The sequence below is a fragment of the Elgaria multicarinata genome, chromosome 1 (genome assembly GCF_023053635.1).
Source record: "Elgaria multicarinata webbii isolate HBS135686 ecotype San Diego chromosome 1, rElgMul1.1.pri, whole genome shotgun sequence".
NCBI classification, from domain to species: domain Eukaryota; kingdom Metazoa; phylum Chordata; class Lepidosauria; order Squamata; family Anguidae; genus Elgaria; species Elgaria multicarinata.
Window position 1 is genome coordinate 166,848,825 of NC_086171.1, and position 18,265 is coordinate 166,867,089.

General features: G+C 43.0%; 1 protein-coding gene across 14 annotated transcripts in view; it reads left to right on the top strand.

Moving 5' to 3' along the window:
• The window catches only part of NFASC (neurofascin), a 223,305-nt gene that overhangs the window by 134,839 nt on the left and 70,201 nt on the right, over nucleotides 1-18,265 (top strand). For 10 of the 14 annotated variants that reach the window (XM_063142359.1, XM_063142411.1, XM_063142376.1 and 7 more), the window contains 10 exons: nucleotides 1,389-1,532; nucleotides 2,122-2,233; nucleotides 5,385-5,551; nucleotides 6,665-6,812; nucleotides 7,563-7,687; nucleotides 8,683-8,718; nucleotides 10,934-11,035; nucleotides 11,175-11,372; nucleotides 12,738-12,808; nucleotides 15,336-15,564. In XM_063142359.1, coding sequence (XP_062998429.1) covers nucleotides 1,389-1,532; nucleotides 2,122-2,233; nucleotides 5,385-5,551; nucleotides 6,665-6,812; nucleotides 7,563-7,687; nucleotides 8,683-8,718; nucleotides 10,934-11,035; nucleotides 11,175-11,372; nucleotides 12,738-12,808; nucleotides 15,336-15,564 — 1,332 coding nt within the window. The remainder of the gene's footprint in view (nucleotides 1-1,388; nucleotides 1,533-2,121; nucleotides 2,234-5,384; nucleotides 5,552-6,664; nucleotides 6,813-7,562; nucleotides 7,688-8,682; nucleotides 8,719-10,933; nucleotides 11,036-11,174; nucleotides 11,373-12,737; nucleotides 12,809-15,335; nucleotides 15,565-18,265) is intronic. The other 4 variants (XM_063142385.1, XM_063142402.1, XM_063142454.1 and 1 more) reach the window with 1 other exon arrangement.

Sequence of the window (18,265 nt, forward strand, 5' to 3'; positions counted from 1 at the left end):
TTGGAAATAATTGTTTTATTCCTGACACCAGTGAGCAATAAGACAGGGAGCTCAAGAGGTTCAGTTCCTTTTTCTGAGAAATCTGATCTGTTTCATACTGCTTGTTATTCACCTGTCAGTTTAATGGATGTTTCCATATTTGTGTTATATCATATATGGCCGGTACCCATGAATTTATTCATTGCTTTGAATTCCCATGAACCAAAATAGTTTAGTAGGACAGCTGTCTGAACTACCTAACAATACTTTGAATATTCCACATACAATTTCCCCCCATTCTACTATATATGGGGAGGGGAACACATCATTATGCATCTGTTCAGGTGCATATCATAGCTGCAACTTGTGTCATACAGCTACAGTTAGGAATTACTAGATTCGATTTTGTAGTACAGATTTTATGATAATTGGGATCTGCTTTAAGCACCAATGGAAAGGAAGTCGTTCTTCTGTCCTGGGATGTACAGCTAAGCAAAGCCAAAAGACCATTTACCCAGCCCGTAAGTAAGTAAGTAAGGGGCCAGAGACTCTTGCTTTGCCTGTCTCACCCCAGTTTCTTAGTTTAAGAGTGTCTCTACATTGAGGGAAATCACGTTGTTTGTCCAGGGCTTTTGTGCTTCCTGGTTTTTTGGCACGATTGTTATGGGCTGCATTACATGAGAAGAGGGCAACAAGGGGTTTGAATTGATTACTACTACTCCGTTCAGTTCCATTGAGTTCTACTGAGATAGCATCTAGTGGCGGAAGATCCTGCTGTTTCCCAGCTATTACCACTTTAAAAGTGGTTCTTTTTATCGGGGATTTCTGGAGGATTCTGCAGGAGATGTCCTGGTTGTTGACGACGTCATGAAATTGACCCGAAAACATCTGTGAGTGGTCAGCCACACGCATGCAATAAATCACTTGTTTAGAGGAGCCCCAAGAGGGGGTTAGAATCAGGACATAATGAGACACTCTCCATTTTACAAACCTAAGGGAAGGCAATCACAGTCTCCTTCCTTGTCATGCAGTTTGCACCCATCTAGCACTGTACCATCTGTGGTCATGCAAATTTTGCAGCTTGAGCATAATTTGTTATGCTCCCAAGTTAACTAATGACCTTTTATTTCTTTACTATATAGTATCAACATTCTGCTTCAGAAATAGGGGGGCATTGAAGTAGCATACAGAAGTCTTCTGTCAAGTGACTGGAAAATAAGATGTGCTTTGCCTTTGGCTGGAACTAACGTGGCTACAGTTACTACTGTAAAATGATGGTTTTGTTTCCTCTCCCTATCTAATATTTACATAGACATCACATAAAGGAAGCTGTTTTATCTGTAGTGTCTCTATCCCAAGTAAGATTAAAAGCTGCCTCATCATTTATGTGTCTCTCTTGTCTCTCAAAGGTTCTGCTCCCAACCCAAGCCGTGAAGTAACTGGAGATACTGTTATGTTTCGGGACATCCAAAGTGGCAGCAGTGCCGTGTACCAGTGCAACGCTTCTAATGAACATGGGTACCTGTTAGCCAATGCCTTTGTCAGCGTCTTGGGTAAGCTCAGAACAGGATAATTGAGCTCCTGATTTCTGTGCCTATTGACTAGCTTGAGGAGGCTTTCAAATGGGATGATGATGATGAAGATGATTTTCAAACTGTCAGTGCTTTAAAGTGATTGAATCATGATTTCTCTTCCCCAGCAAACTAACACTCACCTTGAGCATTCACTGATTAAACTCTCAAAAAGATAAAGGGGTGTGCGTTTTTCAGGTACAGATCTATTCAGAGGGGGAAATCACATTTTGATTCTAAACCAGAGCAAATGGCGGACTGAGAAGCTTTTCAAAGATTTGCATGTGGTACAGTCCTCCTTGTGACTCTACAGAAGGATGACATTCATGGAAATATCAGAGCAGCCTTCAACTAGAAAACCTAGGTGTTTTTCAGTACTGCTGTTTTTCAGTTGCCCCCGTATTTGATAAAATATCACATATGTAGCCTAAAATGGCTCTCTATTAATGAAAACACAAGCAAAAGTGTAAATCTAGAAATGATAACTTAGTTTTCTAGTTTTGCAGTTTGTTGCAAACCAAAGTAAAACATCTGACTGGATTTACAGGCAATATATTGTTGTCTTTTAAAGATGTTATTCCTCGGATCCTTGCCCCTCGTAACCAGCTGATCAAAGTGATTCAGAACAACCGGACTTTCCTTGACTGTCCATTCTTTGGGTCCCCAATCCCCACCTTACGATGGTAAGATTTTTTTATTATTAAAGCAAGCATCTTTTTGGTACAGATCATTATTTTTTAAAATCACTTGAATTACTATTAATAGATAAAACAGAGCCCCTGAGAGATGGAAGGAAAGGAAAGGAACCTCTTGTGCAAGCACTGAGTCATTACTGACTCTTCGAGGGACGCCAGCTTTCGCTGATGTTTTCTTGGCAAGCCTTATAGCGGGGTGGTTTGCCATTGCCTTCCCCGGCTGTGATTACCTTTCCCCCAGCTAACTGGGTAGTCATTTTACTGACCTCGGGAGGGTGGAAGGCTGAGTCGACCCGAGCCGGCTGCTTGAAACCAGCTTCCGCTGGGATCGAACTCAGGCTGTGGGGAGAGTTTCAGCTGCAGAAACTGCTGCTTTACCGCTCTGTGCCAGAGATGGACGCAAGTGAATATCATGGAATGGGGGGATAATTGCTATAAAAAAAAATTAAAAATCAATGGTTAGATCCAGACTTAGTCATACTTAGAGTAGACCTACTGAAATCAATGGGATCTAAGTTAGTCCAAGTTGACATGTTGCCCATGCTGTTGTTCTTGTTTTGTAATGTGCTAGTATTTATATCAGTAGTACATGTAAACTAAATGGCAGAAAATATTTATTTCCAAAGTTTATTTGGAAAAAGACACTTCCTAAAGTGTCAATACATATTCTCCAAAAGACCTATGAAAAAGGAGGTTTATATTTTCTAGGGGTGTATTCCACTCCGTTATGGATCCCCAGATCCGAAGTGGAGCGGGCCCATCCGGACCTCCAAAGCCCATTTCCGGAGCAGAGCGTGGGAGGTCCAGATCAGCCAGAAGCGGTTCGGAATGGTCCGAAGCGATTTGGACTGTTCCGAAGCTTTGGAGCCAGGTAAGTGGGGAGGGGAGCTTACCTGGTTCCCCTGTCCACCGCCGCAGTCCATGTGGCAATGGCAGCAGAGCTAGGTGAGGGGGGCTTACCTGGCTCCGCCGCAGTCCATGCGGCGGTGGAGCCAGATAAGGGGTGGAGGGAGGCTTACCTGGCTCCATTGTCCGCTGCGGTCCATGCGGCGGCTTCAACTGCTGCCCAGGCCTAAGGCCGGAAATAGGCCGCAGCAGAGCCAGGTAAGGGAGGGAGGGGGCTTATTCAGATGCTATTTTGTCCCCCTTCCCCACTTACCTGCCTCCGCCGTCCGCTGCAGAAGCAAGTAAGTGGGGAAGAGGGGGCAAAATGGCATCCGAATATTGATCCGGACCTCTGGATCTTGCTCCAGTTCCGGAGTGAATAGGGGGAGGTCCGGATTGACCCAAACCTGTTTGGGCCCTATCCGGAAGGTCCGGATCGGGATCCAAAGTGTTTTAGGGAGGGTGTGCACAGCCCTAATATTTTCTGAATATTGCTGTACATTATTATGGTTCACATTATGTTCAATTTTAGCTTTTTCTTCAAGAAAGGTGAAAAGCCCTAGCGGTCATGGATGACTGAACAATACTGATTTGAGTTTCCCCTTAAATATCTTCCTTTAAAAAAAAAAAAAGTTTAATTTCCTTACATTATGTCAGTCCTAAATGAAAAAGATATTGAGGCAAATTAGCCCAGGCATGTTGGCATTACTCTCTTTTTCTAAAATTAAAAGAGGTATTCTGTTGGTTCCTTAACAGCATGGAAAAGGTATAATTAAGTTGTATGGAATGTGAAAGTAATGGTATATCAATATATTTGTGATTAATTAGAAGGAGATCATCCTTACCAGTTTCATTACTTTAAGTTAAGAAATCATTTTCAGTAAAAAATAACCTTATTTTGAAAAGCTATAAATGGAACATTTTTACTCTAATATTCTTTTTTCAGAGATCTATAAATTACTATTTGATTTAGAGAGCCATGTGGGAAATTGCTTTATAATGAAATAGGAAAGGGCTCTAAGAAACATCTGATAAAACCAATGAAAATCTATTTTCATATCTGTATCACTTTAAATAAATATTACAGGAAAAGGTTTATAAATATATCAGTGTGACACATAACACCTGAAAGGCTACAGAAGTGTTATCCTTGAGTGATTTCAATTGTAGGATATTTTGGGAGGACATTTTAGATAAATAATGGTTATATAGCCAGAATTCCCAGTGAAAACTGAAGTAAACTTGGTAGGATGCATAAATGCTTAGGTGGATGGATTAAAAATACATGCAGCTGGAAATATGTTCACAAGCAAAACTAATGGTTACTTCAAATAAAGATTTCCTACCAGTCCAACCACAATAGTGTCCTAATAAAGTTTAGATGGAGCTAAGCAAAGGAAGGCACTCTGGATGGTTGCCTTGCCTGCAACTACTTGCAAATATGGTTAAGGCAAGAATACATTAAAATTGGGATGACTTTTATACTGTTGAGCTTATCATAATTTAATCAATTTTGACTGCAATCCTATACACACCTGAGAGTAGGGATTTACAGATTGTGTAAAATCCTTTCTGTCTGTTTCATGGATTGTGCAGCGTCATTCGTTCCGGCGTCTGTTCACAGGGATTTGATTTTTTTCCACATTATGCAGAAAAATACAGGAATAATTCTGCAAGAAATTTTGCAACAATTTACATAATTTATATTTGTACGTAACATTTAACGTGTTGTCCCGCATTCCATTCGACTTTTCCCCTTGTATATTTTCCAGTATGATATATGTCTCAGCAGAAATGCGTGTATTTTCCTGTGAATGAATTTTGGGGAAGTAAAATAAATATATCTGAAAGACCTCAGACTCCTCATTGCCTGGGGGAGGCCAGTCCACAGTGAATTCCTCAGGTTGGATTTTTAAAAATCCAAAGTCATTTTAATCAGCCTCAAATTTCTCCAGCATCGCTACCTACCTGAATGGGACTCCGCTCTGAATAGATATATATAGGATTATCCTGTTAGAGAGTTATTTGTTATAAATGTTTGTGCAGTTATTTGGTTTGTATTTGGTTAATTCAGACTGATTACTCTGTGTGTGTGTGTGTGTGTGTGTGTAGAGAGAGGGGGGTGATAAAACAGTTTGTGTTCTGGTTTTTAATGTGCAGAAAATTGCTCTTTTTAAGCCTCAGCATCTCTTGCAGCACTCGCCACCTTATTCTGTTTCCACCTCTTATAAGTGTTTTCTTGTGTTGTTGTGAGGTTTAAGAATGGCCAGGGAAGCACACTGCATGGTGGCAACTACAAAACACATGAGAATGGGACTTTGGAAATCATCAGGGCTCGAAAGGAAGACCAGGGAACGTATACCTGTGTGGCCACTAATCTTCTGGGCAAAGCACAGAACCAAGTTCGTTTGGAAATAAAAGGTAAGATGGCTTCTGCTTGGACCAAGATCAAGTGTCCCCCAAATAGTGTCCTTCAAATACTGCCTTCCAAATAGTATGCAGATTGCCTTCTATGGCAGTAAGTCTGTAATGTGGAAGGTAAAATGGTCAGTGGAGATAATGTTGGTTTGATTTATGATCAGGAGAAAAGCCATAATAAATGTTATGGTGTGGTGAGCTGAGAATGTAGTTGCTCCTGACCTAAGTTGACTGTGGACTTCTGTCACTTGTTGTACTCTGGAGCACAGATACTGCTCCCTTCAGACTTTCCCATCCTACTATCTTCTCCCATTATGAGAAGATGCTGCAGAGACTAGAGCTCTTGACCAGAATAGGTATGTAATAAATACACACACACACACACACACACACACACACACACACACACACTAGCCTTGGCCACAGGGTTCGAAATGCTATGGGCTCCAAGACCATGGGTCAGACACCAGTAGGAAGAGGAATCAATCATTTAGCCCTGATTCACCTCCTTATAGGTGAATCCAAGGACAGTTAAGTGTAGAGGTGAGGGATACAGGAAGATGGGAAGGAAGAGAAGGAAGTGGAAGGAGCAGGGAGGGACAAAGAAGAAAGGCGAAAGAGAGAGATGAATGGGGACAAGCAGAGGAAGCTGGATGCACAGGGCTTCCTGCCTTTTTAGGACTCTATAAACTGATGCTGAACACACTGAAGGACCGGTGTATGTGAGTTCATTGGAGAGGGTACATTGTAACCTGAAATGCTTATTAAACTTAAACAAACCTGCTAAATTTGTGATAACAACTGCTGGCCTTACACAGCCACTGGTTGAATTGATCCTTAGCACAGCAGTACACTTCTCAGATACCACAATGTGCATTGTAAATATAAGAAGAGCTGCAGGGTTTAAAATTCTTCAACCTATAGTTATAGGTATCAGACAGAATGATAGGTAGAAATCTAGATGGATTTCTGGAATCTGATACGTGGCTAGTTATTTCTGGTTGTATAGGGTGGCAGAGATTTTCTTTCACTAGACTTTTGATTGAGGACTTGGTATAGGTTGTCTAATCCTTGCAGTGAGATCCTTAGGACTTCTGACTTGATAACTCTTTGCAGATCCAACTAGGATCACAGACGGGCCCAAAGATGCTGTGCCAAAGAAGGGTTCCACAGTTCAGTTGATATGCCGGATAAGACATGACCCCACGCTGAGACTTACAGTCACCTGGCTCAAGGATGACGCGCACCTGTACTTAGGAAGCAGGTCTGTGAGATCTTTCTCTTCTAAGACCTTGTGTTGCTCAAGGCCATCCTGTTTTACATCTCTATAGAATACAAAGAATGAATAAACCAGTTCGTCATTTGGATTGCCTGTGCTGGTATCTATTACCCAACTTCATGGGGTATAGATGGAGAAAGGGGAAGCGACCACAGCTCAGGGGTAACGCACATGCTTCGCATGCAGCACATCCCAGATTCTGTCCTTGGAAACTCTAGCTAAAAGGTTCAGGTAGCAGGCAGCAAGACCCTGGAGAACTGCTCCTGGCCTAGTAAACACTATTGGCCTAGCTCAGGGGTGGGCAAACTTTTTGTCCCCCAGGGTGGTGGGTGGGGGCAGGGCAGGGGCCAGTATTAAGAGTAGGCATGATTGGGCACCTGCTAAGGGCCCACACTCTGGCAGGGGCTCACTGAACAGACCTCGGAGTGAAAACAGGCAAAACTGACATGGATGCCTAATGTGGACTAATAACATTGGGGTAGAATAAGGAGGTTGCAGAAGGCAGTGGGAAATGAAAGCATATGTCTTCATCACATCGATTACAAAATGCTTCAATATGATTGAGAGATGTTTTTGTTGCTGCTGCTGCTGCTGCTCTTAATTTATACCCTTTTTACAAAAGTACACCAAGTGATCACTGCCGTCGGACCTGCCCGTTGGTTTAAGCAGCTTTTGTAGGGAAGGAGGGGGGTTACTGCTAGAGCATTTTAATTTTGAATGTTTCCCCTCTGAAAGGATGAAGAAGGAAGAAGATGGCCTCACGATATATGGAGTGGCTGAGAAAGATCAAGGCTATTACACCTGTGTCGCCAGCACGGAACTCGATAAAGATATTGCTAGAGCTCATCTCACTGTCCTTGGTAAACTTCATTTCCCTTTCAAGCTGACCAAGTTTGAGATAAAGGCCAATGGGAAACCTGGTTTGCTTATTTAGGGTACAATCCTATGCATGTTTAGATGGGAAAAACTCTTTCTGTCTAAACATGTATAGGATTGTGCCCTTAGACCAGTTTTATGATGTGTTTTCCTGTGTTGTGGGGTGACACATAGAGGATGCTCTGTACATTGGACATTAAACTTTTAAGGGTGCAATTTTACACATGTCTAGTCAGGAAAAAATCCCTAAAACTCCCAGCATTCCCCACCACTCTAACTGTCTAATCCTTTGAAGTTGGCACAATCTTCTTAACGATGTCTAACTGCTGGTCAACTGAAATAGTTTCAGTGAAAAGCTAACCATAGTGCCAAAGTGGGAAGGATATGGAGTTGTGCCACCTGTAGCTGCTACCTGTCATAGTCACCTGTCTTCTGGGATGAAGACATGATGATGATCTTAGAGTAAAGGTCTCAGCCCCCTCAAAGGTTTCTAGCAGCAGATCTACCCTGGTGCTGCTATTCCTTGGGTTAGTGCTGGTGGCTCCTCCCTACAGAATTCGGAAGGAGCAGCATGACCAGGCAGGGTCAAGGGCTTTTCTGTCCAGATGTTAACTCCCCCAAAATTAACCAAACACTGAACAACCTCTTTGATGTTCTAGTCTTGCCTGTAAGCTAGCCAAGGAAACATTCAGGACAGCTGGAATATATTTAGGAGCATGGCAGACATGCTGGTATGGATGGGTAGAAAGTATCTATTTATTTATTTGATTTGTACCCCCTTTCTACCAGATGTTTTGGTCTTTAATTCCCAGCATTCCTGACCATTGGCCATGTTGGCAGGGGCTTCTGGGAGTTGAAGTCCTGGAGACCCACCTTCTGCCCACCCCTATGGTTTGAGGGCTGGTAACTCTGGTGCTTGCTACGTCCCTTCAACAAGGATTGTGCTAACTCTCTAAATAGCTAATATCTTACTTTGCAGCTCCTTCTTCTGTTAACCGTATGACCCCACTCAAAGGTAATCACAACTAATCCATTTACCTCTTTGACTTTTTTTTTTGCCTGCTGTTACTTGACCATTTCAATCACTTTGGTATAAAATTAAAGTGCTACTGAAAGTATAACAACTTTGACTGGCCCAAACATCATGGCAGATAGCCCTGAGCATTAGCAATATAGCTCACATCAGTGGGGTGGGGTCTTGAGTTCTATTCCTGTTTGTGTAAGAGTGATACCACCTGCTGGAAAGGAAGAAGACTTGCATTGGGCTATTTGGATGAATCCTTGGGTCTGGTGTTAAAAGTGTTGAGAGGTGTTCCTCACTATCTTTGTTTCTGTGTGCTGACCTTTGGCCTTCACTGTGGTTAGGGCAGTATCCAACGCTGTCATTCCTCTAACGCAAATTAAATTGTGCTAGCTAAGGCATTCCCAATGGCATTGCCAATGGCATTCCCCGGAAAACCCATTGTGCAAGCTAATGCTTTTGTTGTTGCCTTAGAGGTCCCTCATGGTAGCACAATGTAATTTGCATTTGAGGAATGACGTTATTGGATATGGCCCCTTGTTTATAAATCTGAGATGTCTAATATTACCATTCTATTTACTGAAAAAAGTGTTTCCTTAGATCTCTAGAGGTTGTAATATATCCTCTATTGCTACATATTGATGCCAGTCATGAACTGAATTTCATGGCTGCTGTTAAACTGAAGAGTTTAGCCAAGTCTTCAAGTCTGTTTACACAATATGATTTCATGTCACTCCTGCTGTCTCCAGGTATAAATAAATATAATGTATGAGCTGAGCAATCAGTGATGGCAAGCCATAGTTGCAGGAATTACAGGAACTGTTGCTGACCATGTATCCAATTGTCTAGTTCATAGCGTTGTATTTTTTCTGTACTAGCAATTGTCCAAGAAAGATTTAGACTGATAGTTTGAAGAATACAGCATACTGGGTGAACTGGCGCTTCAAATACGTAAGAGTCTGAGACCCAAAGTACACATTACCTTTCTTGCATGGCTCTGACCTTGAGTAAGGAGTTGTAGTTTTGACAAATTGCTTGTGTGAGCACCCTGATCTGGATTGGGACCCTAGCATTAGGGGTAGGGGACCTTTAACCCTTTGTCCCCTGTTACAGTCCTAGTCCAGATCAGGGCTAGGCAATTTGGACCTGCAATTTGTATTGCCAAAAAAGGATTCACTGAAATGAATTGAACCTTTATTGTCAAGCATGGGGGCCTTGATCCAGATTAGGACCACAGCAGGAGGCAATGAGTAAAGCCCCCTTCCCTCCAAAGTTCATGCTAGAGTCCCAATCCTTGCATTGGCAATTTGCAAAACAAAACAAAGCCTGCACTCAAGGCCAGAACTATGCAGGATAGTTTGTCTCTCACGAAAAAGCAGGATTATCTTATCTCTGCATCCCTCTGAAAAGTAAAAATACCTACATCTTTTCTATCTTACTGTAATCTTCTAATGTCACTTGCCTTATCATAGTCATACCTCTGCCTTCAGCTCCCCACTTGCAGCTGCTCCCCCCTTAAAAAAGAAATAAATCACTTCTGTGAACCAGAACAGCAATCCTAAATATCCTTTATTTATTTATTTATTTATTTATTACATTTTTATACCGCCCAATAGCCGAAGCTCTCTGGGCGGTTCACAAAAATTAAAACCATCATAAAACAACCAACAAGTTAAAAATACAAATACAAAATACAATATAAAAAGCACAACCAGGATAAATGGCTTAATGGCTATAGATCTAGAACCCAGAGACGTTCTTTGCTCTCAGAACTGTTCCAGGAAGACGGCTTCTGAAACTCCGATCCCTAATGGCTGAGAGCCTTTAGCATGGACTGTACATGCAGGAGAATGAGTTTATGCAGCCCTGAGGCATAGACTGGACCACGTTGCCTCAGGGCTGCAGGTGTGGGTGTCACTGTGGAATCCTTCCCATGTAAAATACTCCCTGCCATATCAGAGGGAAAGGCCCTACTCAGCAGGATCTCTGCTGTGATGGTTTTCTGCTTTTTTATGTGGGGGAGCATTCAGAAATGTGGTAACCCCAGCTGCAGTCTGTAGTGGTGCCATCTATTCTACTGCCCCATTCCCACCTTATTCCACCGCATGTGTAGACTAGGCCTTCTTCTCTTGAGAAGGCCTAAAACTGAGTTGGGCCTTCATTGTCCACAACAGAAACCCATACCTTACGTGTATCCTTTTTCTGGTAGCACGTCCCGAACGTCCTCGGGACCTTGAACTAACAGATCTCGCTGAAAGGAGTGTGCGGTTGACATGGATTCCTGGGGATGACAACAACAGCCCCATCACAGGTCAGTGCATGCTCCTACCCTGACAAATCTGAGAGACTGATACCATTATTGTGTTGTTGTTGTTGTTGTTGTTGTTTCAAAAGCTTGCTAGCCATTAATTATGCAGCAAATTAGGGAACTCTGAACTCTTCTTTTCTAGATTACATTGTAGAATTTGAGGAGGATAGATTTGAACCTGGAACTTGGCACAACCATTCCCGACACTTAGGAAGTGTGAACTCTGCCATCTTGCGCCTCGCGCCCTTTGTCAACTACCAGTTCCGAGTGATAGCTGTGAACGAAGTAGGAAGCAGTTATCCCAGCACGCCTTCTGAGCGTTACCATACAAACGGTGCACGTAAGTGCTGTCTGGCTTTAGTTGGATGTTTACATTTGGAACGAAAAGAGTGCTCATATAAACATACTTTAAAAACAAAGGTAGCTGTGCTGGTCTATGAGGAAAATAATAAAAATCCCACTATTAGGCAATACTTTTATTAAGACAAATGAAAATGTCACAAAAGAGTATGCAAGCTTTCAAGTTCTCCAGAATTCTTCAATAGGCTAGATGGAACCAAAACAAAAATGGCATACGGGTTGGGGACGGGGGATGAGCAAAAAAGTTCAAAAATTCAACCAGACATTGTAGCCATGGATAGTATCCAATGTTAATCCTACTCCCACTGGGGTAGACGCATTGAAATGAATGGGTCTTGAGTAAGTCATGGCTAAAATAAGTCTCATTTATTTCAGTGGGACTTCTCTAAGTAGGACGAACACTGAATATTGCCCCTTGAGGCCTGCAACGTAGTCCCAAGATGGAGAATTGCAGAGTGAATGAATCAGTCATTGGGTAGGTGTCATAGGTCTCAGATTACACCTAGCAGTCTGAGACAAAGGAACAGTGGCTGACCCAATTGCATAAAAGTATGCAGTGACAGCACTCACACGAGAAAGGACAGAGGCAAAAGGAGAGAGGCATTAACTCTTATACATCTCTAAAAATAAATAAATCCAGTTCCAACAATGACTGGACGATGGAACGAAAGACATCTGGCAAACTGCAAAACACAGATGGAATGGATTTAGTCACATCTGTACATGCTATCCCCATCTCAGATGAATGAAACAATGGGGTATCACTTTATGTTTAAGTGGGTCAGATCATTCTTCTGCAACACTTCAAAGATGACATGTATGAGTTGTGGGAAGAAGGCCCCATCATGGATAGCCGAATGCTTTCTTCAAATGGAACATTCAGAGCTTTTTAAAAAAACTACACCAACGCTGTTTTCTAATGACCCAAAAGTTGTAAATTCTGTGCTGAAGACATTTTTAATTTGCAAGACCAATATGCCCTCTTGCACTATGCTTTTTCAAACTGCGAAGTATCTGGATACTACTGCTATCAGTGCCATAGTAGTAACTTAAAAGATTTGCTTTGCAAATTGCTCTTCTGATACTATATCAGTTGTATAACTCACCCCTTTTTTTAAGGGAGGAAGCAGCAAGCAAAGCCCGTTTGGCTTCTGGGCTTTGATGTCTGGCTCCCATCCCTAATTCAAAATCCTAAATGCATCTCCCTGGTTTCCCTGATTTCATATTTGTAGAAAAAAAGGTGCCCCTTTTAAGCAATATAGCATGGTACACAAGAGCTGGAGGGGGTAGCATTATTGCTGTATACAATGTTCAAAAAGAAACTTCATATTTTAATTTATTTCAGGTCCAGAAATTAACCCCACAGGAGTTAAAGGGGCAGGAACAGCAAAAAATAACATGGTGATATCGTGGACGGTGAGTTAGCATGGGAGTGATTGTTCATTTCTACCACATACTTTTCTGGCATAAGTGACCTCGACTTCAGTTATATTACAAAGAAATGATGACACAAGGGAGAAGTCAGGTTTCTTACTGCAGTCCAGAGTACACCCGAGAACACTCCCACCAAAGCATCATGCCAGAGGAAAATGGCCAGTTTCAGCAAAGACACTTTGGACTGAAATAGCATGGCTTGGAGACTATTTGTTTTGGGAAGCAATACATGGACAAACAATTGGCCCTACTTCTATCTGTATGCTCTAGGTTCTGTCTGCTCGTCACTCTAAAGTGACGAACTAGTCTAAAGTTACCATTGCTAGATATATCTTGGAGTCCTGTTGCAGACTGGATGACACAAGCCTACTGTTGAGACTAGATAAAGGGGACAAGGCAGAATAGTAGCAGGAGATCAGGACACCTCCATTCCTTGTGAAGCAGGGGTGCAGGACCTCAAGTCCAGGGCCAAATCCAGCTCACCCAGGGGGCCAATCTGGCCCTCTGAATTTCCTGAGATGTCCCCTTCCATCCCACCACCACCACTAACCTTGTTTAGACATCTCCTGCCTTTTGTGCATTCTAAAAAGTGCCTCTCCTAAGCCTTTGTTACTGGTAGTAAGAGCTTTAAGCTAAAATATAGAATTTGAAATAAAATTTGGACCTCGGGCTGAAAGAGGTCCAACACTCCTGCTGCAGAACAAATAACAGAGGCTGGCTACAAGGCCAAAAGCTAGGAATGTTACTGCAGAAAACATCTGCCGCTAACTGTGAGCTTTCATAGCCCTGCGCCTAGTGTTTTGCCTCTAGCTCCATCCATCCTTGAAGAAGGCAGGGGCACTACCCTGTTCCTCAGGTATTTACTCCACCAGAGCTGGAGGGGGTGGGGAGCAGGCTATCTCCTTGGGTAAAGCAGTTCTGGCTCGTAGGGAGAGTCTCTGGCATGGAAGATAGTTCTGGAGGTCTTTCTGGGTGTGATTCCTGCTCCGGGTTTTCTCCATTGGCCCCCAGTCTGGGGCCATGACATTTGGTCATCTAGATTGGACTGCTCCAATGCACTCCATGGGGGCTATCTTTGAAAAGGGTGTGGAAGTACACACACATACATGCAGTACACAATGCAGAAGCTAGAGTTCTGACAGGAGCCCTTCAGATCATGAGACACCAATTTTCTGACAAAGTCTGGTTTTTGAAGCCCAGTTCATAGTGCTGATTCTTACTTTTAAAGCCCTAAGTGGATGGGTGGATGCTAGGGTAACTAGAGAACACTTCCACCCTTGTAAACATCCCTACCCATTCATATTTTTGAAATACATTAGATGGGGACACAGGAGAGGGTCTTTTTGGCAGTGGCACCAAGGATCTGGATCACGTTAACTTGGAAGAGAGACTTGACTTCCTCTTTCTTTGTTTTTAGATGCCAGGTTAAGAAATTGCTGTTCAGGCAAGTTTCAGACCTGAGCAATGAATGTTTTTTTTAACCTTGATTTTATCCTACAGGCTGAAGGTTTGTGTGTGTGAGAGAGAGTTTGAGTGTGTGTGTAAAGTGTTATGGCCTCTCTTTGTTTTATATTGTTTCCTTGATTATTATTATTATTTTAAAAAAAATATTACTGATTTTGTGAGCCACCTGAAAGGGACAGAAGGGCAGGGTGGAAATATCTTAATAAATAAAGTGTGATGCTGAAGTGTAACAGATGGAATCTGAGTGATAGTGCAGGAATGGGATTAATGTCATTGAACATGGTAAAGTTACCCAGATGCTGCTGCATTTACCTGTTGCAGAAAAAACAGCAGAGAGTCCTCTGGCACCTTACAAGCATATTTTGGCATAAACATTTGTGCAGTAGAACCTACTTTGTCAGATGCATTAAGTGTCATCCTCTGTGGGCAAGTTTGTGTGCATGCATGCACATGTACACCATTCATGAGTTTGGGGGAGTGAGGGGAGCTTGAAAATAGTAGGGCCAAAAGATGTGGGACATAACTCATTTTTACCTTGCATACATTTGGGTCAGCATAGATACATGACAAACAGACCTACTGTGAACAATTGTGTTTTGATGCTAGTGCTTACAACCTCCCCCCACCCCATGAATGTATAGTGTGTGTCTATATCCTAGCTATCTTACTATCTATAGAAATTCACACACACACACACACACACACACACACACACACACACAGAGAGAGAGAGAGAGAGAGAGAGAGAGAGGATCTGCCCACTGAGGATAACACACCTTTAACACCTGATAAAGTTGGCTCTTGTATCTGAAACTGTATGCCAGTGTGGTGTAGCAGCTAAAGTGTTGGACTGGAAGTCACGAGAGCCAGGTTCTAGTCCCCACTTGGCCATGGAAACCCACTGGATGACTTTGGGCCATTCACAGATTCTCAGCCCATCCTACCTCATAGGGTTGTTGTTGTGAGGATAACCATTTTCTTCATTAATTATTTCTCCTCCTCCTCCTCCTCCTCCTCCTCCTCCTCCTCCTCCTCCTTCTTGTAGCCATTAAATGCAACCCAGGTTTATGGCCCCAACCTGAGATACATTGTGAAATGGAGGAGAAGGGACACACGAGAGAATTGGAGCAACAGAACAGTAAAGGGTGATGTCAGCTACTACACTGTCACACAGACGCCCATCTATACACCCTACGAGATCAAAGTGCAGGCTGTCAACGACTATGGGATGGCTTCAGAACCTGAAACTATCATTGGCTACTCGGGGGAAGATTGTGAGTATTCTTATAGCCCAGTGAAAGTTTGGGATACAGAAGGCAGATTCCCTTCCCCATTCCTCCCTTCTCAGTTTTAAAGGGCTGTCTTGCAAATCAAGACCTGTGATGATCAGCCCTTTGGAAGAAGGGCGCTGGATTTCAGTGGCAAGAACTTTTCTGTCTCTTTCTAGAGAGCACAGGAGAAGGCAGAATCCATGTAAAACCTCCAGAAGCATCTGGAGTGCCCCTTTCTTTCTACAGATCCCTAGTATCCATCCCCATAAATTTCCAGCTAACCCATTGTTCTTGCATAGGTTTATTCCTATCTAATGATTAAAAACATTTGTATCTTACCTTTCCATTTAAAAATGCTTACAACACATTATGGAAGTTTGTTGGCTAAAAACACATATGAAAAACAACTGAAACATGTCAACATCAGAATATCAAAAATGTCACGAGGCAGAACAGCAGCAGATGACATAATTACTGTGCTGTCTCACAGGAAGAGACATGAGACACTGCATGGTGCAGTGTCTAAGTGTTGGACTGTGGATACTTGGGTTCAAATCCCGATTCAGCCGTGGATCTTGCCTTTGGTCTAATTACTTATTCTGTCTACCTAAATCAACTTTACAGGGGTATTGATGGCATAAAATTGGATGCCAGACTGAGCCCCTTGGAAGAATGCAATCTCTTTAATCTGTGGTTTTTGGGGAATCCATAATGTTTGGATAAGCTCTTCTTTACTGCCTAGGTTTAGTACTCGTATACTTGCCAACCCCAATCGAATTAAACCAATCCCCTACACCACTTATTTTGGAGGACAGCATAAGATGATCCATATCTGAATATTTATATCTTTGAATGGCCCTCCACGAGCAAGACTGCATAGTTCTGTAATCCAACACTCAAAAACATTCACAGCCCTTTTGGATTGCAAGTACAAATGCCAGTCCCCCCACATGGCTGATGGGGGTGGGGGCGGAATTACTTCCCACTACCTTTGCCTTCTAAATATTCTGAGTATCATCCAGCCAAACTGGATCACTTTTGATTCCTACTGGTTTCAGTGGGAAACTTCAGCACATGATTAAATCTTTCCCATTGAAATCAGTGAAACGTAAGACTTCCTTACTTTGGCTGAATTGTGCCCTCTGTCTTTAAAAGGGCCTTCATCTTCCCTACCCTTTATTCATACTCACTTCATCTTTTTTTAAAAAAAAAAAATCACCTCCTGGGAGGCTTCTAATGAGGAGGTGTTGTTGTTTGCGGTATTCTGGTGAAATAAACAAACCAAAGTGTCTGTGAAAATGAGTCTTAGTACCTTACAGCCATGCTATTGGCAGAGGGAGGGCCCTTCCACACGCCGTACTGAAGGCGCATGCATGCGCCCCAAGTACGACCCCAAAACGCTAGTGTGTACTACAGCCAGAAGAGACGGCGGAGGCGGCGACGGCTGGGGAATCCGGGCGCGTCCTTGCCACCGCTGCCGCCTCCCCGCCGGCCTCCTGCTGCCTGGGTAAGAGCGACCCGGGTCGGAGAGCTCGGCTTCCGCCTCCGCCAAGCTCTCTCTCTTCAGTACAGCGTGTGGAAGGGCCTGGAATCATGACTGTTACATTCCATAGGATTGCAATTTTTAACAGCAAATAAACCAATGCAGACAGCTGGTGCCCAACTAGTGTCATTTCTACAGTCAAATTGGAAATAGGTGACTACTTATCACTATAGTAGCCCTAGCCACACAGAGACCCACTAGACTGTAGGGCAGACTTCCCCAACTTTGTAACCTCCAAATGTGTTGGACTGAAATTCCCATCACTTCCATGACGGGAGTTCAAGTCCAACCCATCTAGAAGGCTCCCGATTGGAAAAGGTTGTCCTAGGAGTACAACCATGCAATGAGCCCAGTATTATAGTGCTTGATTCATTGTGGCACCAGAGCTTGCCTGCAAACAGTGCACCTGAAATATGTTGTAATATATGCCAGTGTTTCCTTATGCTGCCTTGCAGCTTGTTTGTGACATGGTTGAGTGTTAGGCTGTAACTGATCTGTTTTGAAAATGTTTAATACTGTTCTCTCAGTAAGTTAGCTCGTGTGTGTGTGTGTATGTGTGTGTGTGTTTAATCTGCCCTGTTAAAATTTTGGTGACTCACTCTTGCTGGGTAACCCCTGTCTCTCAATTGTTTGGACGATGTGCAAGATTCCTGTGTATATTAGTGCAGTTGCACCTCAGCCTGAAAAACTGCCCATATGGGAGGTTTTCCTTCTGGTTGCCAGCCCCAGCTGTGTTTCAAAAGAACCGGGAATATCAGCGACAGGCTGGTTAGGAGTGAATTTAGTAAACCCAAGGGAGGCTAATAGGGCTTTTCATCAATAGAGCCGTTGATGGCATCCTGAGATTATCCTCTCTTTTTGGTTCCACTTTGACGCTTATCTGCCTTGTGGCTTGTCTCATAGCCTAAACTACTAGTTCCACTTTCTCCAGCCCAGGTGAGGGTGTTCTCTCAGATGGGGACCACAGGCAAGCAGGCAAGTGGCTGCTGAGCACTGAAGTTGCATCTATCTGTGGTGGTTGCTTTGATCATGGTAAGGCCTCAGGGTGGGAATAGGGTTCAAGCATGTGCAGGAGAAGCTGATTCCTAGTGACATATTGTTTGCTTTGAATTAGCAGTCCACCCCATCCCAAGGGCTCTGTCTTTAGAAGCAAATAACCAG